General features: G+C 41.0%; 1 protein-coding gene across 2 annotated transcripts; it reads right to left on the reverse strand.

Annotated features, from left to right (window-relative positions):
• On the reverse strand, nt 1-26,006 carry TESPA1 (thymocyte expressed, positive selection associated 1). 2 transcript variants are annotated; one of them, XM_088137929.1, is made up of 8 exons: nt 25,923-26,006; nt 21,439-21,597; nt 16,829-16,880; nt 16,128-16,230; nt 8,643-8,679; nt 7,617-7,722; nt 6,976-7,184; nt 1-5,188 (listed from the first exon to the last, which is right to left on the reverse strand). In XM_088137929.1, exons 6-8 carry the CDS (start codon nt 7,661-7,663, stop codon nt 4,527-4,529), a joined length of 918 nt encoding a protein of 305 aa, XP_087994055.1. In that variant the 5' UTR covers nt 7,664-7,722; nt 8,643-8,679; nt 16,128-16,230; nt 16,829-16,880; nt 21,439-21,597; nt 25,923-26,006; the 3' UTR covers nt 1-4,526. The 2 variants fall into 2 exon arrangements, with proteins under 2 accessions (XP_087994055.1, XP_025026783.2); XM_025171015.2 differs by lacking the exons at nt 16,128-16,230; nt 16,829-16,880.
• Between the last annotated feature and the right edge of the window lie 220 nt (nt 26,007-26,226).

Below are 26,226 nucleotides of genomic sequence, written 5' to 3' on the forward strand. Positions count from 1 at the left end.
GGGGCTCCAACCCAGGTTTGTCGCCTGGTATGCGAGGCCAATTAAGCACACAAGATGTGGAAATCTCTTTAAAAGCTTTATCCTATACACAAGATGGACACTTTTTTTGTTCCAAATCAAACACAAAAGTTCATTCTAAGGCATTGGGTTTTAAACAGTTACAATCAGAAAGTCATGACATCATTGGTTCATACAATTTCATTGGTAAACACAGTTAAAATAGTTGGTACTATTGCCCAAAAGGTAGACACTACTGTTGCTAATGGAAGTATGAGCTGGCCGGTACCTTGTCTAACTTGGTTGTGAGGCAGCCGGGAGAGATTTTTACTGCTTTCACTGTTACTTTCACTTCTCGTAATTTTCAAAGGGAAAAGAATGTTAACAAGGCCTAAGCCTATTTATCTACTTTGTTCTCTATCTGCTTTGTTCTCAACAACTAGTGAAGGTCAATTCTGGGGCCATACACAGTGCTCCTTTATTTTCCATCATTCCATCAACCCTAGCCTAAAGCCTGGGAGTTGGGCCTGCTAGTAAAGGCCTGCTCTTCACTTGTTCGTACATTTACTAGATAATGTCTGGATCAGTTCCCAAGCAAAATATGTGGACATCTGAGTACAGAACATCTTGATAATTGATTCAGGCCTGAACACAAACAACGCCAAGGCAGAGCCAACACCAAGGGATAAACAGGTTTGAGTGAATCCTGAAATGATGGAGTTTACTGTCTTTGAACTTGTACCAACTGGAAGACCTATGCCTGAATGTGTAGACCTGCACTCTGGTTGTCTGCAATCAGAATAATGATATGCAGAGGACCTTGAAAAGATATTTCTCCAACTTTCTAAAAATGAATTTCTTAAGCCAAGAAAAACATAAGAAACTTGCACAGGGTCTTGCATTTCATAGCTTATTCATGGGCACGTAGAATGTGGGTTCAAAATTGCTCCTGGATGCAAACACTGAAGATGTTAGAATGGAGCAAATTTCTTACTGAAGTACAATTGATTTTATCATCAAATTGCAGCCCTAGAAAGCTATTTGTTTATTTATTTATTTCAATTTGTATCACTGTCCATCTCATCGTCGTGACTCTGGGCGGCTAACAACAATTTAAAAATACAACCTAACGAGTATTACAATAAATACATAAACAGCAGCCAGGATAAAACTATAAGCAAATATCAAAATCCAGCATCAACATAACCATCTCACAGGCTCTGCGAAACATTCCAACCCCCATGACCAGTGATGGAGCCATGTCTTCAAAGCCTTATGAAAGGCCAATGGGGGCTACTCTTATCTCCAGGGGGATGATGTTCCAAAGGGTAGGTGCCACAAAAGAAAAGGTTCTCTTTCTGGGTCCTGCCAAATGTCACTCTTTCATAGACAGGGCCCACAACCTGCCTCTCCTGCTGGTCCTGCTGGGATGGGTAGATCTAACCAGGGAGAGGTGGTCCTTCAAATAACCCATGCCATATAGGGCTTTATAGGTCATAACCAGCACCTTGAACTGAACCTGGAAGCATACTGGTAGCCAATGCAGCTTGCAGAGCAGAGGTGTAACATGTGCTGATCAAGGAGTACATGTAACTGCCAGCACCATTGCATTTTGAACCAACTGCAGCTTCCAGATGCTCATGTAAAGTGCATTGCAGTAGTCCATTCAGAAGGAGACATACACATCCATGCTAGAGCCCCCAAACAAAAATTCTGACCCCAATGCCTGGGGGAAAAGTCCATAGTCTCAAATTCCACTTGGACAAAACTAGTTTTATGATGAAGGAAGTTCTTCACATCCCCGAAACTCATCCATTACTTGAGTTAATGGTTTAACCAGGATTTTTTAAAAAGTCTTATAGCATATTGCAGAAATACCATCAGGTCCTGGAGCTTTATATTGTTAGTAGGTTTTATAGGGTCTACTTTACTCTTTATATTGTAATGTGGTTACCTGTTTAGTAGACCAATACTCCTTTAGAGTTAGAGCTACCTGTTTTAATATATCTCCTTGGTATTTTTGTATATATTCAACTGATATTTTATATTCCTTTATTTCTGTTCTGTGGTGCTTAGTTTTTAAAGCAAGATAATATTATTCTTAATATAATAATATCAATATCAATATAATAATAAATATTAATATTATATTATTATTTCCATGTAATCCAATAAATAGATTGGCCAGTGGGACTATTCTCCTAAGTAGGATTTTATTTTATATTTTTATAAACAGGATTTTATTGTGTGATCAGAGGCGCTGTTCTGGTCCCATAGTGCAAAAGGGTATTTCCTCTAAAACACATTTTCCTCTTCCTTCACCAATGCAGTTTACAGCCACACATCTATGGCTATGTGCTGAGACAGACCCAAACATGGTGTTACATTGGGCGTCAAAATTCCTTAAACCCATTGTTTATTACAGGCCTAATTACACAAATACCATAAATCGTTTTAGTTGAAGTAATAGTCTCTGGTTTATTTTTCTGAAAATTGCAATGATTTCAGTGTAAAATTGGTGATATTTTTAATTTTATTTTACAATATTGTGCTGTACTGTACAGACATGTGTGACTTGCAAATTGCAAATATAACAGTTGTGTGAAATGAAATGGTGCTTTTTGGTTGCACCTCAGAATTGCTGCTCTGGCAGTGGTGGGAACCCTGATTTCATCACCAATTCATGGTTAAGGAATATTGATAAAAGGGTGCTATCCTGAAATGAAAACACAACTTAACTCCCTTTAATACAGAAATACTGTTACCAGTTCACCCAGCTTAGGAAAATAGCCTGAAGCAGCCCTAGATAAAGGTTAATATCACCAACTGTGATATTTCCATGATTTCACCCAAATGCAGGGGGACAGTTTTTGTTTTTGGAGGGCTCCCTCTCTTTTTTAGACACAACTTTTCCTTTCCAATGCCTTATACACATTTCTTTCCTGCTAAGAAAGATCTGTTAGGATATTCTGATGGGAAAAAGAACAAATTGCTTATCTTGAAACAAATTGTTTATTGCTGCAGAAGTCACGCTATTTACTGCCACCTATTGGCGTCCTCATGCTAGTTACCTAAGGGGAGGTGCATAGTCCCAATAAATTGTGGATGATTGTATGCCTCACTGTTAGTAGGTTTTTAGTAATCATGTAATCATTTTATAGGTTATGTAGTTGTAACTAATAACCAAGTAGTGTAGCTCTTCTCTGAGAGTTTTTGGCTAGAGACTTTGTTGAACTTGTGTATTAGATAAGTCTTGGATGCCACATAAATGAGAAGAAGTGATTTTTATATATTTTTCATGCAACTTGTATTTTATGTAGTTTTATTTTTCTCAATAAACAACCAGATATGTTTTATAACTTCTGGCTGGATTTCTTTGGAGAACAAGATAAGGACATTGCATTCTTTAAATCTCTCTAACGCTGGTGTGTATTTTTGGTGTGGAATGTAATCACACCTCCGCTGTACCTAACAAGATCAGTTGGAAATTGACCCTCCATTTTGTGACAATTTATCATTGAACTATAGCTGTGTGATTTCAGAGGGTTTTGAAGGGGTTTTTTTCTTAACACATAGCCTGTGAGAACAGTTTTCCCAGGGGCCTACAAATATTAGTTTCGACAATGGCCTTCTAGATCCCTGGATGGAGATGCAGAAGGCTCTGTTTTTTAAATCACTAACAGGATCATAATTCCACTGCAGAGAATTTGCCTTATGTGCAGGAGATCCAATATCTGATCCTTCATTTTAAAGAATTATGGAAAGCATGGCTGGGACAGAATGTTACCCAAGAATCACTCCAGAATGGTTGATGTTGGGATATTGGACCATTTAATAAAATCCCTTCATCACTACTCAAAATGTTGTATGACCTGTAACGACCCGTGTTTATGTTGGAGATTCCCACATTTCTTTGTACCTATAAGCCATTTTAGCTAGATGGATGAAGGGAAGCAACTTCACAGTTGTTCCTGCACCTGTTTCTCACCTGGCCCATTGTTTGTCTCTTCAAGGTGTAGTTCAGATAGGCTTTTTTGTATTAATGTATTTTTTAAATAAATCCAGCTTTTACTTTAAAGATAATAAATGTCTGCCAGCATTCGTGTATACCTGGACTAAGCCCATATTCTGCATCCAAGACAGCTATAGTATGAATATTTGCATTTTTCTTTGAATGGGACATTCTGCAACATGATTACTAATATTTTGCTTATCTTCAGGTGCACATCCTCCAGCAAAGACTTCTGCTGAATTCAGATCTCCAAAAGCTACTGAACCTAATCATGCCAATAATACTTAATAACCTCAAGCAACTTCATCATCAGTTATCTCTGCATTATCCATTTAAAGTAGGCCACTACTATTCATCTTCAGAGCATCAATATGGTGCTAAAGCTTAAATACATGGGATTAGCCACAGAGTACATGATTAAGATGATGTATGATAGGTTAAATTCCTGTTCTTTGTGCACACACTAAATTATAACCCAATCAAGGTGTCCATACGGTCCTTTTCTCCACTCATGGGGTTACTCTTCATCCGATTCTTCACTACTTTCATCTGGAGAGGCAGCCTCTGGGGGAGAAAGATCTCCAAAATGGCATAACTCTTGACGGCCAACATTGTCCAACTTCTTCTTTCTTGTCCCACGAAAGGGGAAAGAAAGCCATCCTGTTAATCCTGGCAAGGATATTTCTGTGTTTTTCCAAGAATACGATGGAGTGTCACAGTAGCAGCAGGGAGAAATCACAGGAGCTGCCTCTATGAAGGCAGACACTGAAGAAGCCATCCTTCTGCCCATTCTACTGTGGCAAACTGAGTGTCTAATTGGCACTGCTTGCATGTCATCCTCCATGTCCTCCATGTTAAATGGAAATAGGTCTTTGTGAGCCTCTTCTATCACTTCCCACATTTCCTGTTTCAGGCAGTTCACAGGAGACTCCATACTGAATGCTCTTGGAGGCCATTCTTTCGGGGGCGAGGTATACAAGCACATCGCTTTTTGCAAGCTATGAAGAGGAGAGGAAGACTCTGGCTGGGAAGGAACATTCCAGGAATCTGGGATTTCTGGAAAGGCCCAGAACAAGTGGCCAGGTGGGATCTCCTGCACTGGTGTCTTAGATATATATGAATAGAGGCAGAAGCAATCATCAGCTGTTGTACCCGGAGTTTGGACATGTCTGAACCGACCTGAAAAAAGAGCAGTGAGATGTGTCAGAGAAAAAACCATTCCGATTGAAAAGGCACTAGCTGCTTCTTAATCTTCCATATTTCACATCTTTGCAGCCAAGAATCCGCAATGCACATTCCCAGATGAGAGTAAACACATTGGTATGATGACAAACATTTGAATGTTTGCCCTTTCATTTAAAAAATAATTTAGTAACACTATGTCTACTTTGGATGGTTTGGGCAAATTAACATACAGAGGCATCCTCGGACTTACATCTCTGTTCCATTCTTGGATCCCTTGTAAATGTTGGATTTTGCATAGGTTAGCTAGTTTTTGCGCACGAGTGAATAGGCACCTGTTTGTGCATGCACCAAAAAGGCAGCTCCCATGTTATGTGTGCCCAAAAAGATAGCCTCTGTGTTTTTCACTCCTTGTGCAACTTCAGGATTGTGTAAATCACATCTGGCACAATTTAGAACCACCTTTAATGTCCTTTCCTATATTTAGCATTCCTTTGCATGGCCATCCTACTGTTCCAGAGAAAAGTTTGATTTCTGGTAAAATAATGATATATCCATGCAGTTTTCTTGGCAGCAATATGGAAGCTGTGGTTGCCTTCTTCCAGAATGATTTCGACTTCCCATTCTAATCTACAGCTCATACAGCTCTTGGTGATCACCCATCCAAGTTTTAACCAGGCTTAATACTGCTCAACTGCTGAGCCCATATAAGGTAAAACCTGGTGATCCCATCTGCTGAAATAATATTTCAGGTAAGTAAAATTAACTAAAGATTGTCAGGTTTTGTGCCTCCCTACTAACTGCTTACATATCTTTTGAGGAATATCATAGAAAGCTGTTCTCCTATAACCAACATGTCCACTAAGTTCAATTTGATTTAATTTACACTTAAACACACTTAAAATTAATCACAGTTTGTATGATTAAAATTACACATGTAATGATTTTCCCCTTCCCACCTTTCATATTAAAGACTATTGTTTGGTGATAATTTTGGGAAGCCTTTAGAGGCACCCTCCAAGGTTATAAGGCCATGGAGTCTCAGTATGTATACCTAGACCAAGGATGGGCAATCTGTGGCCTGCCCCCCAAGCTTTTGTGTGTCCCCCAGATCCTCCCAAATTGCTTCTCCTTTCTACATTGTTAAATACAATTTGCAATATCATCACTGCAATTTGTAGTTAAACCATACCACTGCATGGTCAACATGGCAAATCCTGAGGCACTTTCCTCCACCCATACAACTGTACACTTGCCAGCATTTTCAGATGATGCTTTTGCTTTCTCCTTCCTGCCAACTGTGAGACAACTAGTCCCACCATGGTCTTATCTCTATTGTAATCAAGCACAGAGAGTTATACCACATAGATAGATATAGGTGCAGACAGATAGGCACAGAGATACACCTGGTGCTAATCCTCTTAACTTTAGTGTTAAGCCCTAAACATGCCTATTATTTACTCAAAAGTGGGAACCACATGATCTTCCAGATATTGCTGAACCCCAGCTTCCAGCTTTACTTGCTATAGGTTGTGCTGACTAGAGCTATTGGGAATAGTACTTCCACAACATCTGATCAGCCATAGATTCCCCACCCTGTTCCTGAGGTGTTACCTGCTACCTGATCATTTTCACCTGGAGATAAGAGAGATCAAACCCAAGACCCTTTTCATGCAAAGCAGATGTTCTGCCATTGAACAATGGCCTGTCATTGTCAAGAAAGAGGTGTTCTCATCCTTTGAGAGCCCACTTTTAGAACCTCCAATCATGAAAGAGACACTTACTTACTAACATCAGGCAAGGATCCTCCATCTCAATCCGCTGGATCTGAGCTCTTAGAAAGAGCTGGAAATTGATGCCCTCAGCTTGGGATGGAAGAGAGAAGAACCGAGCAGGAATCCAAGTGGCAGCCTGTGCTAATTCTTCTGTGAACCCCAAGTTGCCAAGAATGGTCTCAGCATCAACCTGACAGAGGTCTAGCACTTCTGAAATGCTAAAGGGGAGAGGATGGTGAGAGGTTGAATTCAGGGAATGATTAATCACTGTTTTTTAATGACAATGAACATAGTGCTCTTTCCTTCAATTTATCTCCACAACGAGAACCCTCAGAAGTTATTTCATCTGGGAGGGAATGACTTTCCCAAAGTCACCAAGTAAGCTTTCATGGCTGAGACTGGACTTGAATCAGGATCTCCCCAGTCGTACTTCAACACTTCAACCATCTCACCACATTGGCTGTCTTATATGGGATTCATTTCTCTCAATTGTTGCCTTACAATAGCTTGTGAGATAGGCTTGTCAAAGGAAGGATCCATAAGGTCTTGATGGCATCCTTGTCCATTGCTCTCTACTCATACAGTATATGGTAAAATACTTTTATGCTTTTATTCAGGCCCAGCCCTCCATAAACAAGCTTCAGGCTTACCTGGAGCTGGTCGTCTTAGTGCTGTCTGCCATGTCACTGGAAGCCATGTTGTGATCTATATTGAGATGCCAGGCTTAGAAGACCAGGCAGCACCTTTTGTGGGATCCTGCCATTAAAGAAAAGACAGTGAAGAGATGCCCTGGCTCATCTGCCCAGAAGAAAACATTTGCTGAAGAAGGCAGATGGACAGGCAGACACATTCAAGTCTTATGGGCATGCCAACAGCCACATTAAAAAAAGCAAGCAACATCAGGAAAAAAAAATGGGTAGAGTTAAAAGAGACTAGTGGGTGAAGTCAAAGCAATCATCCTCATCTTCATCAAACACACTGAATACCTGAAAAAGTAAAATAACTACTAAGGGTACAGCTACCAAATTTGACCTACAAAAAGGCAGAGAACCATTGGATGGCAGCAGAGAGATACTAAAAGCTATTATTATTTGCTGCTTTCTAGTCATCTGGATTTTGGCACTCCTGTTCTAATAGCCCTAACTAAGGGCAACTTTGAGGCTGATAGTTTCCTTTTTGATGGGTGACTAATATCCCAATTGGGTATATTCAAATGAACAAAGTTTCGAATGAACAACAATGACATCAGTTAACTCAGTTTCTAAACTCTTAGTAATACTAGCATAATTTCCAAAACTAGAATAAATGATTATACAGTGATTCCATGTACCTACTCATAAGTCAACTTTTTCACTTCAGTGGGACTCACCACACTGGTAAAGAGTGTATAGCAGCATTCCTCAGAGTTGTCGAGAGTTGGGTGGCATACAAGTTTAATAAAGTAGTAGTAGTAGTAGTAGCATTGAAATTATGTTCCCATTATCTGAGCAAATATGGGTTATATCATTCAAAATTATGGAACTGAAGACCAGTGTATTTTAAGGATATTGGATTAGTGGTACAGTAACTGGGATAAAGCTACGATCTGTTTATATTTGCAGAAAAACACCATTTCACTTAACAGGGTTTTCTTTTCAGTAGACCTGCACAAAGTTTATTTGATTCCTATTTCTTACCTGGACTCTACTCTGTCTTTGTCCAGGAGCAGCATTGCTGGAAAGAGGAAGAGAAAGAGGTTTTGTCCGAGGAAGCCAAATAACACCAAGCATCTTCTATGAGTAGTAGAAATTCTATGGATCCTCTTCCATCACACTGGTTAATCTCCTAACTTTGTCAGTCAGATTCCCCTTCCATTTTGGAAAATAACCTTACTGGCATTTAAAGTAAACTGCCCAACATCTGAGCACCCAACAGCAAAAATGAGATTGGGATTAAAATAAAGAAGCATTTGAAAACTTTAACAGATCAACACAGAATATCTACCAGACTAATCCTTTGACCAACTGTGATAATTTTGCTAAATCTGAGCTGTTGCACTTTTGCAGTGAGTTCAGCTTGCGTGTTGATCTCTTGAAACCTTGGTAAACATTTTGGTGCACAGAGCCTAGAGGATGTCAGGACTATTACCTTGCTGCCAAACTGGACTGGTAGCAAGTTTTTTTTTTTTTTAATGAATCTGAATAATAATGGTGACCTCTGCCACCCTATGGGCTTAGCCAGTGCAAACATTTTCAGGATATGAAATTCATTAGCCAGTACTGAAATCATGCTCACAAAATATGACTGAAGAAATAGGAAATAAGCAGAACTTTGTCTCCGGCCAACCATTGCCAGGCATTGTGTTTGAATTCTTCCGCATGCCCTGCAAAATAATGGTTAATTTGCTGCAATAATATTTAATGCAGTAATGAAATACTTAAAAGCTCTTCTGATCCCATGGTTTTTAACTTGGGGGTAATTACCAAGGGGGTAATTTGGGCATATCCTGAGGGTAATGGAACAATTGGCAAGGGCTTCTTGTGAGTCAAGGTTCCAGTCTGGGACTGCCACTGCTGAGATGGTTGTGTAAAACAAGAGTCCACTTTTTTTGTGGGAATAATGACATTATTCGAGACCGGGAAAAGAAGTTAATTAGGTTAAACAGTTCAAGGACCACTGCCACAGACACGTCTTGCTGCCTTTTGACAGAATTTCCTGCTCTTCCCAATGAGCCTGCAATATTTCTGAGAGACCCTACCTGGAGAACTGGGTCATTTTATCCAGAGGTCCCCAGCCAAGTGCCCTCCAGCATGTGGGGCTGCAACTCAAATTCCCAATCAACATCCCTAGAAGACCATGAATGTAATAATTCTCAGTACAGGTAGGTGCAGATCAGAAATTATGTCTTCTCAGAGGAAACTGTAGGGTTAGGTCTATTCACGAATCACCAAAGGAGAATGCCTATGCTAATGATACCTTTGATTTGCTATGACTATTTCCTGTGAAATATGAGAGAACACCAATATCTTCCAAAAATGTCATATTTCTCTTGTCACTAATCTGCCGCTCGCTATGCAAAGCATGGCTCTGTTCACTTGGGCTATTGGAAAATCCCAGTGGCCTCCTGGCATAGCGACACTGTCAGATTAGTTCTCCTATTCCCAATAGCTACTTGACAGAAAGGCAGACCAGCAGCTCTCGTCCCTTCCCTTCTGCTCCCAGGTTAAGATCACCCTCAACGCTGGTTCATTTGTTGCAGGATCCTGCAGGCTAACACAGAGCACAGCAAACATACCACCACACAAAAGCTGCACAAAGGCACACTCAAGAAGCCAGAGGCAGAAGGGGTGCTGGATCATGACCCCATATTGAGTGGCTTTCTTTACCTTTATTGTGAGAACCTGAAGTGCAATTCTTCATATAGCAGGCTGGGATTACAACTCTCCATAGGCAGTGAACAGCCAAAGAAGGCAGCACAGAGTACAGAATTCAGCACCTTACAATTCCCAGATTCCCTTTTTTTCGTTTTCTTTTTGTAAGCAAGTTTCTACTTCTTCTGAAAATAAATGTGTAAGTTTGCAAGTAATGCCTAGTGAAATTTCAGAAGGGGGGCAGAGCTTCAATGCCTTATACAGATCCTATGCACAACCAGTCAACCCTTCAAGTATAGAGATATTGGGGTAATTGGTAACTTTACAGCATCTTCTAGAGAAATCCGACTACTGTTGTATCAAAAAAGAGCTGAAAGGTCCATCAGGACAGTTGTATTTATCCCTAATATTTTTGATATTCCTGCTAGCTGCAGGAATATCAAAGATGAACAAGTCTCACCCACCCAAGAATTTTTTTCCTTGAAGTCGAATCCTCTATTTCAAAGATGGGCTATACAGGTATATTTAACTGCTGGTGGATAGGCCTAGGGTGGACAGAAACTGGAATTCAAAAACACCTGGAAGTCCACACGCTGCCTAGTCCTGTTATGAATAGTGTGATCAACTGAACTGTAACATTCCTGCCTGGGGGCAGCAAGGGTTTGCTTTTCAGGATACAGTTTTGATTTTAAATTGTGAAAAGTTTCTCTTTATGGTTTGACATTCACTGCTGAGGGATCATTTAGGGAATGTGCCCATTTTGCATGCCTCATTGAGAAATCTGAAGATAATAACCCATCTCACCTTGGCTAATTCAAGACTTTCATGGTTCTGAATGGAAAGGCTGGCATAATGCAGTGAAGCAAATATCGAATGCGGAACTGGGGAAACCCGTGTCCAGCTTTCTGCTTAACCACCAAGCTCTCGGGGCTCTGATTCTATTCATTAATTCTTTTGCTGCACGTTTTATGGCAATGGTTACACAAAATCCCGGTGCCACGATTTTCTAGTTTAAGATCAAAAGCACACCAGGTTGGACCATCATTCCCGAGGGGGGGGGGGGGCGAATAGGGCAAAGAAAACTGCGACAACAAGCGAACAGGTATTTGGAAATAATTTTGGATCCACCTCCCATTTCACTATATCACATGTATCCCACCTCTAATCCTGCAAAAATAACCAATGCCTACTCCTTTCTGTGCTTGCAGGTGAGAGGTTTGCCCATTTTGGCTCAGCTTGCAGCAATAATAATTGGGCAGACTGTTCCTAGCTAATGTCAAATGATCCAGAAGAACCCAAACACCTCTGGCCTATGTTCCAGGACTTGTTGTTTTTCTTCAGTCTGGACAAACGTTTTCTAGGAAAGTTGCCTGGCTGCTTTTCACAGCCTGGCATCTTTCTTACCTATATTTCTTGAATAAAAAAGTAAACTTCCTTTGAGTTCAGCTCAACTGTTACAAAGATATACATGGACATATAGCGTTTTCGCCCAGATCCCAAGGGAAGCAAAGTGGCTATGTATGCACACACATGCAAAGCTAATCAGGGGTAGCTCCTGAAGCAGCAGAGCAAGCCTTGCAAAGCCAGTTTTTACACCTCTTTTGAATGCTTTGCTACAACACTCTGTTATTTACCCTAGTAAAGAACATGCTTGTTTCATTTTGAGTTATACAATGGCTCCCTCTAGTGGCCAGGGTATGGATCAGCTGCTTTTATGAAAAAGCAGAAAATGGTTATTGGCTTCAAATTCAATGCAATATTTGGGAAAATTTAAAACAGGTATTTGAGAGGAAAATGCATGCAAAAGGCACACTTTATGAACAGAATATTTAGAAGTCATCCCACAAAATGACATGGATTTCTGTGCACTGTAAAACATGCACAAGCAGGTTCTTAAGAAGTCATTCTGAACGCTGTGGTCAGTGGCATAGATGACAAATAGGTTTATTTAGAAATGCAGCCAACAATTGTCCCTTGACCACAGTGTGCAGCCACAAGCCTGGAACTTTATAGATGAACAGGTTGTATGGGAGACTCATAACTTCTATACTTATTTAAATTGTAGCCATAGTGTATTAAGCCATACAGGTAAGATCAGGGCTGGTGTAAGTTTGAGATATGTTCTCTGGTTGGGGCTATTTTTGTTCTCTGAGTCTTGGTGGAAGGTTCAAAGTCTCCTTCAGGTCAAAGCTGATAATATGACCTTGATAAACTTGGTGATTTCATGGACGTGTTTGCAGTTGTCTTGAACAATTGTGCGGATTGACTTCCTCTGGGATGGCCCTTGTCTTCCCAATCTAGCCTACAGCCTTGGTATAACTTGAAGGTCTCCCATTCAAGTACAACCAGGCCTGACCCTGCTTAGCTTCTGAGCTCAGTCTTGTTGGGCTGACTTGGTGGCAGAAGCAGCAGGAGCTACAATGCCAGAAGCTGGATCTAGCTACCTTTCTAATGTCACATAATGCTTGGATCAAAGCAAACCACCTTTCTGAACCAAGCCAAGAACCATATTTTTTGTTTATAAATTATGTTAACAGCCAATGACTCCAATGATTATGAATTATATATTATTAATTATATATTAGGATGATTATGATTATGAAGATACCATGAGGTTACTGGAGAGGAATTGTTGCCCATATTTTCCTATTTGTGGAAGAGTAGGGAGCGTTTTAAGGGAAAAAAATGCTTTACACCTATCAGAAGCTTAAGACACCTGTTTGGCATCCTATTTTACAAAGAAGCCACAGGAAATGACTGCAAGAGCAGCAAATAGGGGCTGAGAAGTGCTTGTGGCCACAGATTATAGCTTGCTCACCCTGTCCTTGGAATGAGAAAATACACCATTGTAGGAAATAAAATGATGCTTAGAATCAGTGCAGCACTGCTCTGAGCACTCATCTGGTACAAAATATGTTAAAAGTGTCAGCTATGGATACTATCTACAGCTGGTTCAGATCAGAAACTCTGGGTGGAAATGGAAGCATCAGGATGACCCAAACCAAATTTCAGCCAGGTTGATTTAGATACCTACTTCCTGACTAGTCCAGCTTTGAGACTCTGAATGCCCCCTCTGTGCAGGAATCTAAATAGAGCTAAATAGAGCTAAAATAGAGCTGAATCCTGATCAGTTGGTTCATTTTAAAGGAGGCTAGAACATCCCCCTCCTACATCCCCAAATCTTCTCTCTCTCTTTGTATGTCTGCAGGTCAACCTTCTACTCTTCCCCTTGTCTTCTTGTAATTCCCTTCCTTCTCCCATGTGTGCTCTATGTTCCCTTACTCTCCACTTTTTCTCCATTACATCCCTGTTCTTCCTGACTTTTTCTCTCCATCTCCTTCAGTTTATTCCCCTCCTCTGCCTGTGCCCAGCTAGCACTTTCCTCCCCAAGGCTGTCTCCTTTGTTGCCTGCCTGCTCTCTCACTATTCTTTCTATCAGCATCACTAGTTACGGGATCTAGTCCTCCTCCCTCCTTCCCTTTCTTTGGATCCCCAACTTAGGATCCAGACTTCCCAAATTCAGGATTTAGCCTTCTTCTTCTCCTCCTACAGGCTCCTCCATGAGCCTACACTGGGCCTTAATTTCTTCTTCTGCTACAACTAGAGGGGACAAGGAAGTCATTCAGGAAGAATAAATGGGGTGCATGAGTGTTAAGAGACAAATAAATGCTTTCATGTGTCACTCAAACATTCTGAGTGTTATCTGTGTATAGGAATGTGCTGGAATTCATCCGGGAAGACGTCTCCAGATGACCATGTAGCACGTGAGGTTACTTTGAGTCATCATACTCTCTCAGCCTAAAGTACCTCTGGTTTATTGTAGTGATAGAATTAGGGGAGACCCTCATATAAGCTACCCTGTGCTTTTAGAGAAGGAAGGAAGGAAGGAAGGAAGGAAGGAAGGAAGGAAGGAAGGAAGGAAGGAAGGAAGGAAGGAAGGAAGGAAGGATACACAGAAGGCTACATGCTGCCCATTTACTAAAGCAACCTCCTCTTCAGAATGTTCTTTTCAGAAAATTCAAATATGTTATCCCTAGTTCATCCACTGAAGAAATAATAATTAAATACTTAAAGTTTTACAATTTTTCAAAGTTTGAATGCATATGTAGTTTAAATTCAGCTTAGTCTGAGCTCTGAAAATCTGTAAAGTTTGTCCAGTGGCATGCCTTGGAATTTGGAGGAAGTGAACGCAATGTGGATATTGTAAGTGTACATGTGTGTGTGAAATTATTACAGTTAATTAAACTGAAGCCACTACTCAATGGTCCTTTCTGTGAAGGGTTCTCTGATCGGTGTTGTGTGTGTTTAGAGGTATACATTGTGGATTATACATTGTGGAGTGTAATTATCGACAATAGCATTTGGGGCAAGATTATTTTCTGATTCCCCTCTCCCCTAAAAAACCAGAAAAATTGCCTTCACATGAGGGAGTATTGCTGAATTTTCCCATGAAGATGTGGACATTTTCAGTCCAAGGCAATCACTTTAGCTTCGTCTTATATATAATGTGAGAATGAAAAGAGCGGCCAATCCATTCTCTTAGGTCAAAATTTAATTTATTATTTTAATTTATTGTTATAGAGTTATATCATTTTTTAAAAAATTAAAATGATATAACTATGTTTACTGTATTTTTCTTTTTGTACTTTTTCAGTTTTGGTTGGTTTGGGGTTGTTGTTTGTTGTTTGTATCTTAATTTTTATAAGCTTTGTTTCTTGTTTTGGGCTTTTCAAGCTGTAAAATTAATAAAAGAGAGTGTGTCATGTATTTTCATGTGCAAGTCACAAGAGGGAGCAACAGAATACATTCACAATGAAAAGACTGCACACAGGAATTTGCAGTGTGTACTTCAGCAAACAGACTAGACAGGAAATTCCTATCTGCATTTTTTTCCACTTTGAGTCTCCTCTGTTGCTCCCACTTGTGACTTATACCTGAAAATACATGGCATAGATAAGTACCTTTCAGGAACAAAGAAAGCTGGCCTTTACAAAATCTTAGAGATGTTAATTTCAAACGATAAGCTTCTGTCTCATCTAGTATGGCTTTCTATTTATATCCCATAAATATTTAGTTTCCCCCTCTTCCTCCTCCTCCTCCCTCTCCCCATCCCAGTGGGTAAGTATTAAAAAAAAATATCCCAGCCATGGAGCCCAGATGTTTAGAACTCAACAGAAGCTGCAGACCTGGTTCCCCTGAACCCAGTATGGCTTACTTTTGAACAGACATCTATACAATTGCTCTGATAATTTATTAGGAAAGCATTAAGACACATCATAACTGCTCCAAAAACATCCTGACCTGGTTGATTTGCAGACAATGAATGTTCCAGGAGCAAGTGTGGAGGGAGAGGTCAGAGAGGTCAAATCTGGATATTAATTAATTAATTAATTAATTAATATTTAGGGATATGTGTGATCTGCTGTTTCAGGACTTATCCACACCATTCGTTTGCCTCTCTCCAGAACCATTTCTAGGCAGTAGAAATAGATTGCTCCCTCTTGTGACTTACAGATGAAAATACGTGGCATTCTCTCTTTTACTGATTTTATTGCTTGAAAACCCCAAAAGAAGGAACAAAGCATATAAAATATCAAGATACACTCCATAACAGAATACAAACTCTGGGTGGCTCACAGCAGCAATAAAACCAAAAACACAGGGCCTCAGCCATTCTTCTTGGATGCCTCCAACAAAACCATCTTCTGTCTCCCATCTCACCCTGTCCCAGAGCCCGTGTTCTAAGATGGACAGTCATATGAATCAAATAAATAATAAAATGGTGTTGTCTTCTATTTTCCCATCACTCACCATCAAAGAGACCTCAGGGCATGTTTTTCTCTCCTCATCCATTCTAATAGGCTCCATACCTCCCTGTTCTCAGCAGATTTTCTTAAAACAGATTTGAGTCAAGCTGGCATGAATACAAGACAGGAACAGGTAAAACACTAAATGCAGATCTGTCTTTATTCTTACTCCCTCCCATTGCATTGGTTTTAAAGAGGGAATTTGCTGGAGGTTGTATTACCTCTTTGTATCTCTCAGCCATTTTGACCATTAGGGCCAATGGCAAGAGGTTCATAAGAGGAAAGGTCTTCCCTACTATTCCTGGGTCTGTTTCTCACCTGGCCTATTAGTTAAATGAGTCCCAGTATTTAAGAGGCAAAAAGGAACTTTATCTCCCCCCACCCAGATGTATTTATGTAGGCTTTTCTATCTTCATATATTTCTTAATAAATCTAATTTTTACTTCAACTGTAATGAATATGTATTAGTATTCCCTGATAATGGGCCTACACCCATACTCTGCATCCTTATGAGCATTGTGGTTTTTCAGTGGGATGTTCTGCTGTTTCAATGCTCAGTATTCTTCTGCATTCTGCTTATGTTCAGGACAATGTCTACAATCTACACTGTCTTCTGGCAATACAAATACAAATCTAGCAATACAAATCTTCAGCAGTTACTGAAACTAATCATGCCAACAATAATAAATATACAAGTATCTTCACCTTCAGTTCAGTCATCACTTTAATTTGGCAGCAAGCCATGACTCAAAGACACCTGAAAAAGACACAGATCAACTGGAAGTCATTTGGGTCGATGGGATTACAAACTCCTGGTATAATCCCAAAACCAAGCAAAATAAATAACTGGATGAATTTGCAGACTATTTCTAAACTTCCTCATACTGAGCCATAAGAATAGGAACAAAGAAATAGTTAAACATATGATCAAATAGTCATGCCTAAGACTAGAAACGTTTCTAAATATTGTCTGGGTTTACATATTTCAGCAATCCTTGGTTTGCTTAGCCAGGGTTTGCTTAGCCAGGGTTTCTTAGCCAGGGTTCACAAAACAGGTTAACCCACCACATTACTTAGGGCAGGGTGAGAATTATAACCCAGGTTCAACAAAGTTGGGAGACAGGAACTGAAATTCCAGCTTGGCCTGAACATGTCGTTATTAGGAGCATCCCCACAACACCATGCTGGTTGTCGCCCATAAAGCCCTTCGCAACATTGGGCGGGCTTATTTGTGGGGCTGTCTCTCCCGGGTTGTTTCTACCCATCCCACTAGATCTGACAGGAGGTGTGTGCTCCGGGTTCCTTCAATTAAAGAATGTCACCTTATAGGGCCTTGGAAGTGTGGCTTTTTGGTCACAGGGCCCTTTGGAACACTGCACCGATTGGCCCCAACTCTGCTGGTTTTCCATAAAGCACTGAAGAACTGGGTGTGGGAAGGGAGGTCAGATGGCCCTTTGAATGGTTTCTTTTGATTGTCTTGTTGGGTTTATCCTTGGTGACTATTAGTGGTTTTTGATTTCGCTAATGTTTTTTTTATTGTTTTAATGAGTTGTTAGCCACTCAGAGTCGCATATCGATTGATTTAATAAAATAAACAAACTTTGGCTTAAATAATCATGGACAACTCCTCCTTGCCATACCCTGTTTATCATTAACCCTGGACTATCATGACGTCCCAATCAACACATTCCGCTTCATGAAAATGGGATGAAGAGCACAGTATGAATTGTGCAGTTTTCTGATTTTGAATTCACTACAAATTGTGGCTACAGTAGTAGTAAACAAGAAAGGAAAAACAGTCATCCGTGAGGGAAGAGTGGTCCCACCTGAGCTCAAGAAGGCAGATTCCCCCCTTCAGAAGCCATTGCTGGACCCATCGTTTTATATACTCTGTGAGTGTGTGTGTGTGTGTATAGAGAGAGAGATAAACACACACCCAGAGTAGATTAAATGTATATTTAGTAGGTTAAAGCATCAAAGGTAGAAGGCTTTCACCCCAGCCTCCAACAGCCCGTAAGTTATTTATATTATTTGAAAGCTGAGGTAAAAGCCTTCTCCCTCAGGTAACTGGAAAATTGATGATTGATGGAAGTGCACTATTGGAATATATATGTATGTATGTAATGTATGTATGTATGTATGTATGTATGTATGTATGTATGTATGTATATCAAATGGAAAAGGAGGAAGCTTGAAAAGAAAAGCCATGATAATAAAAGAAGTTCCTGTTAGGTTTTGAACTAGTAGCATTTGAGATGCTAAGTAGAAGTGTATTAATTAAGCCACTGTAACACCTCAGAGAAGAAGCCGAGGCCTGAAAGACCCTACAGCCAATGCGAAGCATTGATGGAGCAGAAGAGGTAATTCCTCCTCTGCAGAGCAGCCAATCAGCTGCCAAGGTTAGGCTGCAGCAAAGCGAAAGCACTCAAGCCCAAGGAGCACAGAATGATTTTTTTTTAACTAAAACCACATCAATCCCCTTAATTTCCCCTTCATTTTCTCCTTTTGTTGAAGCGTCATAGTTTCCTCCTGGCAAGACCCTGATATGGCTCAAGATTTATCGCCCTCCCCTCCTCAGCTGGCCCCGGAATCGGCAAGCGTTTGTTTAATGATGCGGGTTTTTTGTTTGTCAGCGCGAAACCAAAAGAAGAAATGGCAGACAGCAGGGAGAAGGCGGGAGAGGAAGGGAGCCAGCTTCATAGCCTGGGCGGGACCGAAAGGATGGAGCAAAGAGCTTTTAGCCTAGATGGGAAATCACCTTCGTGGAAAGTTCATGGAGGTAATGGGGCATCCTTTCTTGAGTATAACACGTTCAGCTGAAAGCGCACCTGCGTGCTCTAGTTCGTACTCCAGGACAGGCACCCACCCACCTGCAAGGAGGAACCTCTGAGACGGAGGGGGGAGCACCGAAGCTGCACAGGTACCTGAAAACAATTCGGGGGCTGCCTCTGTCAAAAGTGGGAGCCCCCCAGGCACTCTGCGCTTGGGCTCACTAAAACAGAAGTCAGCCATTCAGCTCTCCTTGTGAGTAAACAGCAAGCCAGTGTGTCATGCATTGCCCCACGAGGTAGTAACTAAGCAAGGGTAGGCAACTGATCGGTTCAACCGCAAGCAGCAGAGAACAGAGCCCCCCAGCACAAAATGGCTGTCTGAAACACCACAGCTACTGAAGGGGAGAGGATGTGTCCAGCCCTGTAGCCAATCACACTGTGGATGTAACTACTGGTCCTTGCTTATCACCCACTTGTTCAGCGACCATTCGAAGTTATGATGGCGCTGAATAATGAGACAACCAGTCCTCAAAGTTGCAGCCATGACAACATCCCCGTGGACATGTTATCCCAATTTAGGTGCTTGGCAACTGGCACACATTTACAACAGTCACAGTGTCTCGCAGTCATGTGATCCTGTCACTTCACAGCTGGCTTCTGACAAACAAAGTCAATGGAGAAGCCGGCAGAAAATCGCAAGTCGCTGTCATGTGACATCACACTTAACGACTCAAGGTGATTTGCTTAATGATCGCAGCTGGAACTGCTGAACTGCCATCATAAGTCAGGCACAGTCATGTGATTTTTCACTTTACGACCATGTCACTTAGCAACAGAGTTGCCAATCCCAATTGCAGTCAGTAAGTGAGGACTACCCATAATTTGAAGACTATTTTCTCTGAAAGGCTTATATGGCTTGGTTTGGAAAACTCCAGTTTTCAATCAGAGCTGTTGAACATGGACGGGGGTTGCATTTGCAGTGGGTTAGAACTGGGAGAAAGACAATATCATCTGTTCCGGCACTACAGTATAGGAAGCTGCCTATACTGAGTCAATCAGAATGGTATATAGAGACCATCTTCCCTTAAACTCTCAGAACAGAAGATATGGATGTTAGGTTATGTAATGCGGGATCAACCTTTTAGGCATTAAGGTCAACAGGACAAGCCTGCTGAAAGATGCTCACTTTTTCAGAGCACTGTCTGCCGGGCACACCAGAAAGGGTCTTCTCCTACATCTCTTCCGAGCTATAGGATGTACTACTAGAGGATTTGTCCTCAATACACACCACTGCTGCTGTCCAAATAGCCAAGTCTTCGCAGTTGTACAGCTAATAATTTAAACTATGTTTATTTACCTGTTATCCGTTTTCACTTTATTTTAGACCGTTAGCTATCTGAAGTGCCTTGTAGACAGAAAGGCGGTCCAGAAATCAAAATAATAACTTAATCGATGTAAATAATGGTCTTTTTGGCCTTGAGTGTATTGACAGAATGTTAAAGACTGGCCTGTATTTGTCTATAGTGGCCTATAATTGCCCATCTCTGAGGAATCCAGGGTAGGCTTTTTAATGAGAGGTCTCATAAAAATTGCCTCCTTTAAACAAACAAGTATCCTGCCCTCCCTCAGCTGTTTGTCATGTTAACTAAGCTGTATCTAATAGCGATCCAGCTAGAAATTACAGGCTAAATTGGGCAAAGATCCAGGGGAGGGATATACATGGATGACTGGATTCACAGGGAAAGCCCATAGCGCAGGGCTAGAACGTTGTCTTTTTTGCACAATCTCCAGCAGCAAAGAGTAAAGACTAAAAGCTCTTCTGCTCTACAGCTCAGAGAGCACCTCACATGCAACCCCTAGCAACCTTTCCCACTTTGGTGCCCTCCTGATATGTCACGTTACTACACCTGTCATCCCCAGCTGATTTGTATTCCGTGAAAATATAAACAAGAAGACACAGAATGTGAAAGACTTTATCTCTGAAGTGACACGTGTGCCACCACCAAACTGAATGCAAACTCAATTATGTTACCCCCACCCACCCCAAATCATTTGGGGCAAGGTGTCCATATAAACAAGAAAAGCACTCTCTTTATGCCATTTTTGTTCATTCATTGCCTTATGTTGTTACTGTTCTAAAAAAAGCTTTTTTAAATGGAGGGGAAGAGAAAAGTGGCTTGGAAACATTCCTAAGCTATCCATTCAGCATTGCACACTGCAGGTATCTACATTAAATTCTGGATACCTTCCTCATGCCATTCTGGAGAAGCAGCGTCCTTTAGGATGGATGGATGTGAGGGGGCTTCAGGGTAGTCCCACTGTTGGGAGGAGAAGGAGAGATCACTCTGGGGCTGCTGAATTTGCAAATATTGGGGTATACAGCAGCACTATGCCACAGCAGAGATCACAGAGAATATTGTACTGAGCAAATACATCTTATAACGAATATAGGGATCATAGAGAGGGATTAGGGAGAAGACAGATATGAAGAAACCAGTACCTGGGTCAATATTCCAGACTATAGTGCACATGTAGCTGTCCTACCTTACAAGAAAGCATTCTCCAAGGAAAGACCTTCAAGCTTGCCCCACTCCTGTTGCAGCCCTAAAGTACACCACGCAGATCTGTGTAGCCTGAGCCCGATGCCTCTCCCAGGAAGACTGGCTCAGCCACAACATCAGATTCTCCATGATTAGAGGGAATCTAGGAACCAATAAAAAAAAAAGCATCAGGGAACTGATGGACTCAGTTTGACAGAATTTCCCATCCTTTCATTTGAATCGGTTACCACTCCATGTGATGATTTTCTGATGAGGAGGTCAGACTGGTCAACCACTGGCATCATTTTTTATTATTATTATTCCCAACTCCCAACAACTCTGGGACATGCCAGATTAAAATGGAGATGCACTCCTTGAGATGCTCAAGATAATATTTTGTGGAAAATAACATGGTTGCTGATCATTGCTTCTTAGGTAGGGAAATGGGTAATGAACGGTTCAGAATTGTTGTGCAGAGTACAGCAATGCTCCCAGAAAAACTTTGCCCAGGGAAAAATACACATCAGCATGAGAGGTTTGCAAACTGCAATGTCCATATCTTGTTCTCCAAAGAAACTCAGCCAGAAAATATATACTATCTGGTTGTTTATTGATAAAAATGCAAAACGTCATAAAATACAAGTTGTATACAAAATATAGGAAAAAACACGTCTTCTCATAAATTCAGCATCCAAGACTTATCTACAAACATAAAGTCTCTAGCCAAAAACTCTCAGAGAAGAGGTACACTACTTGGTTATTAGTTACAACTACATAACCCATAAAACTACATAACTACATGGTGGCTAACGCTAAAACAACTGCGAGGCTGGGCATACAATGCTCCAGTTATATTGCCACTCCATACCCCCCCACTGGGTAACTAGCATGCACACGCCAATAGGTGGCAGTAAATAGCAGTATACGTGCACAACACACAATAACAAGTTTTTTTTTTCACATGATCCATGTAGCCATAATATTGTTGTACAGATAACGGGATGAATTTCTTCCCATGAGAAACTCCTGACAAGAATAACTAGTTAATCAGCAAGCAATAATTGGCTGTGTCTTTGAACCAAGTGCTCAGACTAGTAAGGTCACACATCCTCAATCTGGAATCTGTGTACCAAAGAAAGAGGGAAGAGAACCAATTCATATTTGGAACTGTCAGGAGTAGAAAAAGAGCTGTGTTCATGGAAAGTCACTTTGGTATCCAACCTGCAATGTGCTCAAGGAGACTTCAAAGCCCCATGCAAGAAATTGAGAAGGAGACACCTCAGGCAGCAAACCTAGTTTATCACCTCTGAAACAGTGAAACAATAGGTACCATCCAAGGAGGGGAAAGAATCTAAATTCCTTCATAGCACCTCTAATCTTTCTCTGGGGATCTGAAGTGAACCTCTACAAGGATTTACTGCCACACAGAGAGCAAATAAGCCAAGCAAATATAACCAAGATGATGTAAGTCCCCAGTGCTCTTTCCTCCAAGAGAAACTAAATCTAAATAATGAGTTTTCACTGCTTAGTAGACTTAGTGTGACAGACTGTATCAAGAGATTTTGTTGGTCCACCATTCCTCCTTCTGGATTAACTCTGATCTTTTTTAGAGTCAGCTTTACTATTTGTAATAGTAATTAGTTAATAATTAGTAAATAAGTCTGTCCTCTCCTATAAACCTCAGTATGGGTTTTGCTGATTTAGACTAATCTGCCCCAACTTGTGGGTATCCAGATTTCTTGGCTACAAATCCCAGAGAGGCTGGGAGTAACAGGGGTTATAATCCAAAACACAATTCAGATCCCAATGGGGCTGTTTGGATAAAAATGCTTTGAAGTAGATTTATAACTGGCTTTAGAGGTCTGGCCCTGAACACGAGCTGCATTCAACGTATCAAAGGATGACAAGCAATGTCCTTATCACAAGCAGCATTCAAGACATTGAGAAGTTTGCTTCCTGTTTGTGGTTTCAGCTGAAAGTTGCAGTCTCTTGATAAACCCTGCAACAAGGGTTGGGTAAGATCCCCTGCTCTCTTAATGTCCAAAGTGGACACCATTTTTGTCACATGGACTTCACCCTGGAGTGTTTGTACTTATGCAGTGTTTGTGGGACCCAGGTGATGGGGGATAGATTTAATCCTTTGCCCTCACCAAAACAGAAGTGCCCATCTTCTGCATCTGCTATTTGCAGTGGTAGCAAACATTTAGCTGAAATCTGAGTCATAGCATGATCAATAAAAATAAAAAGTTATTTTTCCTTTTTTTGACCATCCTTGTGCCTTTACAAGTAAGTACAAAGAATTTCCTGCTTGCATTAATGTTAAAATCAAAACAGTACAATCTAAACAAAAATATAACCACCTTATTGGGGGGATAAGCAGCTAATTAGTGGGGATAATGCTGTTAAGCTAGGGCACCAACCAGAGCAAGACAGGACAACTTGAGAAACTATTGTCATCTCTCACCATGGGCCAAGCTGGACACAGCTGTTGGGAGTTAAAATTCAAACAATATCTGGAAGGCCAAAAGTTGCCTCAGGACAACATATGAAGGAACAACCTAAAATAAAGTCTAGGTCTGAATAAGAAACCACTTTACATGGCCTAAAGTCCCATGATAGAAGAAATAGAGAACAGAAAGAAAATAATACTATATATGTTCATCTGTCCATCACTCTTAAGATATTATCAAGCAGTATAGTATTTCTATACTGCCTTTTCTTGAAAAAACATTCTGTTAAACTGAACCTAGCTCTTTATGCATCAGCACAGTTGAGATCTAAGGGATGTTTTTTCCTACATCAGTCCCAATTCAGTTTTAGTTTCATACACCTACATCACAGCTACAGAAAAAGAGGGTTAGAAGCTTATAAACAGATGAGAAGGGCTCTGCCTCAAGATTAAGCAACCAGTTTATTTCTGGGTTAGGAAGGTTAGGGTCTTCCAAATGTTTCTTAACTGCAGATGCTTACAATCCCATGCCAAGTTGGTTGGGGTCAATGGGGTTCAAAGCCCAAAACCTTTTGAAGGCATCAAGTTGTTTCTCTGTGTCTATTATAAAATGATCCCTGAGGAGAGCCTGGACCAACAGATGTCAATATTTCCAATATCAATCACAGTGACTAGGTTTGCCCAACATTCTAGATTAAGCTAGAATGGGACAAGGCAGTTGCAGATGCTGTGGGATTTCATCCTTTGCTTCAGCATGCTCTGTGAATCATGCCTTCACATTAACTTCACATTAAGCCATACTAGATGTTGCATGTTACATGAACATTGCAATATTTTCTTAACCTACGGTGAGGGATTCATGTGTTGAGTGAAACCAGCCAGTGGCTAGTTCTAACTGAACAATTCACCCACAGGATTAAGACAGAGGTAAGAATGCTGAGCATGAATGGGTGGGAAAAAATGGATACTGGAAGCTGGGGCAGTAAGTGATCTGTGTGCTGGCTGGCACTAACACACTGTAGCATGGTGAAGCTTTTGCTGGGGTGCTAATATAGGATGGGGCTAAAGCAACATAAGGCAACCTGGTTTTCAGATGGTCTTGACTACAGCGCCCCAAACCCACAACCAGCAAGGACAGTGGTTGAGTTATGGGGATTGTAACCAAAGCAGCTGTAAGTCATCAAGTTGCTTAGCTCTGGGTAGAAATTTACTTTTTAAAATATGGGAGTCTGAGAATCTAATATATCTAGTGATCCATATGGTCAGCAGAAGCCTGGCTTAATCTAGGGAAATCTGGCCAGGGTATTTATTCTAAGAATTGAGGTTGTGCTGCCTAGTAAGAATTTCCCACTGTTTCTACTTACACACCGCATGTGGATTTATAGACAAAGCAAATATTACAAAAACAGTCCTACATGTCTAATCCTCTTGTTCTTCTCCAGAGAAAACCAATCCAGTAGGGTTGCCCCTTGGAACTTCTCAACACCTTAGGAATTGGGAAGGGGGAAATTAACAGTAAAATTTAGGCTTCTAATTTTGCTTCTCATTCCATGAGGTAAATGGTACAGCACCGAGTATGTCTTAAGCCTGCAAAGCTGACCATTCTAAAACCCAAGGCATAGCCTGCTATGGCTGAAAAGGAAGGGAAAAATCTGGATTACAGAGCTGACGATAGCCCTCCCCAGCTAATGCCCTCTAGGTTGGGACTACGACGTGATCACCCCCAGCCATAACAGTTGGAGTTCTGGGAACTGAAATTCAGCACTTCTGGATTCCAGGTGTGGGGAAGTTTGCCTTGCATCAGAGTTCAGTTTCTTCCTTTTGTGCCTTTGGGAGCCTTGTCCTGAACTGCACCCTCATCCTCTTACTCTACACACAACCAGCACCACCTTCTCACTATCTTCCTCACTCCCCACTCCCTTTTTATCTCAGCTTTAAGTTTACAATCAAAGCTAAGAACTTTCTTCCCCAAATCTCAAAGTAGGTGCCACTTAAGATACCACAAGCCACACCTTGAGTCTCCTGATGCCATCACTTACCGTCTAGGACAATTGTTGATGGTCTCAGAAAGACCTGCTCATGGAGCTGGCACCCCTTCCTAAAGAAGTCCTATCCATCCTGGCTGCTTAGCATGGGACTAATAAATATTCTTGCCAACTTCTGCCCTCCCCCGACCATATCTGCGTCAGCAGAGAACGGAGGAAGCTGATCTGTTTATAAGAGGAAACTTTATCTATATAAGTACTCATCCGTGTGTGCATGTTTCTTTTCATGTAAGACCTCAAACAGTGCCCTACATCCGGCAGTCGCTCACCCCAATGAGGAAATGCTTAATGAGCTGCC

The sequence above is a fragment of the Python bivittatus genome, unplaced genomic scaffold (assembly GCF_059951505.1).
Source record: "Python bivittatus isolate LINGU-HERP-01145 unplaced genomic scaffold, Pbiv_v1 ctg000220_np1212, whole genome shotgun sequence".
NCBI classification, from domain to species: domain Eukaryota; kingdom Metazoa; phylum Chordata; class Lepidosauria; order Squamata; family Pythonidae; genus Python; species Python bivittatus.

What these genes read in the sequence shown, in the direction of transcription:
- TESPA1 (XM_025171015.2), bottom strand. Translation starts at nt 7,663, where the DNA reads ATGGCTTCCAGTGACATGGCAGACAGCACTAAGACGACCAGCTCCAG. An exon ending in ACTAAGACGACCAGCTCCAG is followed by an intron (nt 7,185 to 7,616) that starts GTAAGCCTGAAG and finishes TCTCCCCTTTAG; the next exon opens with CATTTCAGAAGTGCTAGACC. An exon ending in TCCTTGCCTGATGTTAGTAA is followed by an intron (nt 5,189 to 6,975) that starts GTAAGTGTCTCT and finishes CTCTTTTTTCAG; the next exon opens with GTCGGTTCAGACATGTCCAA.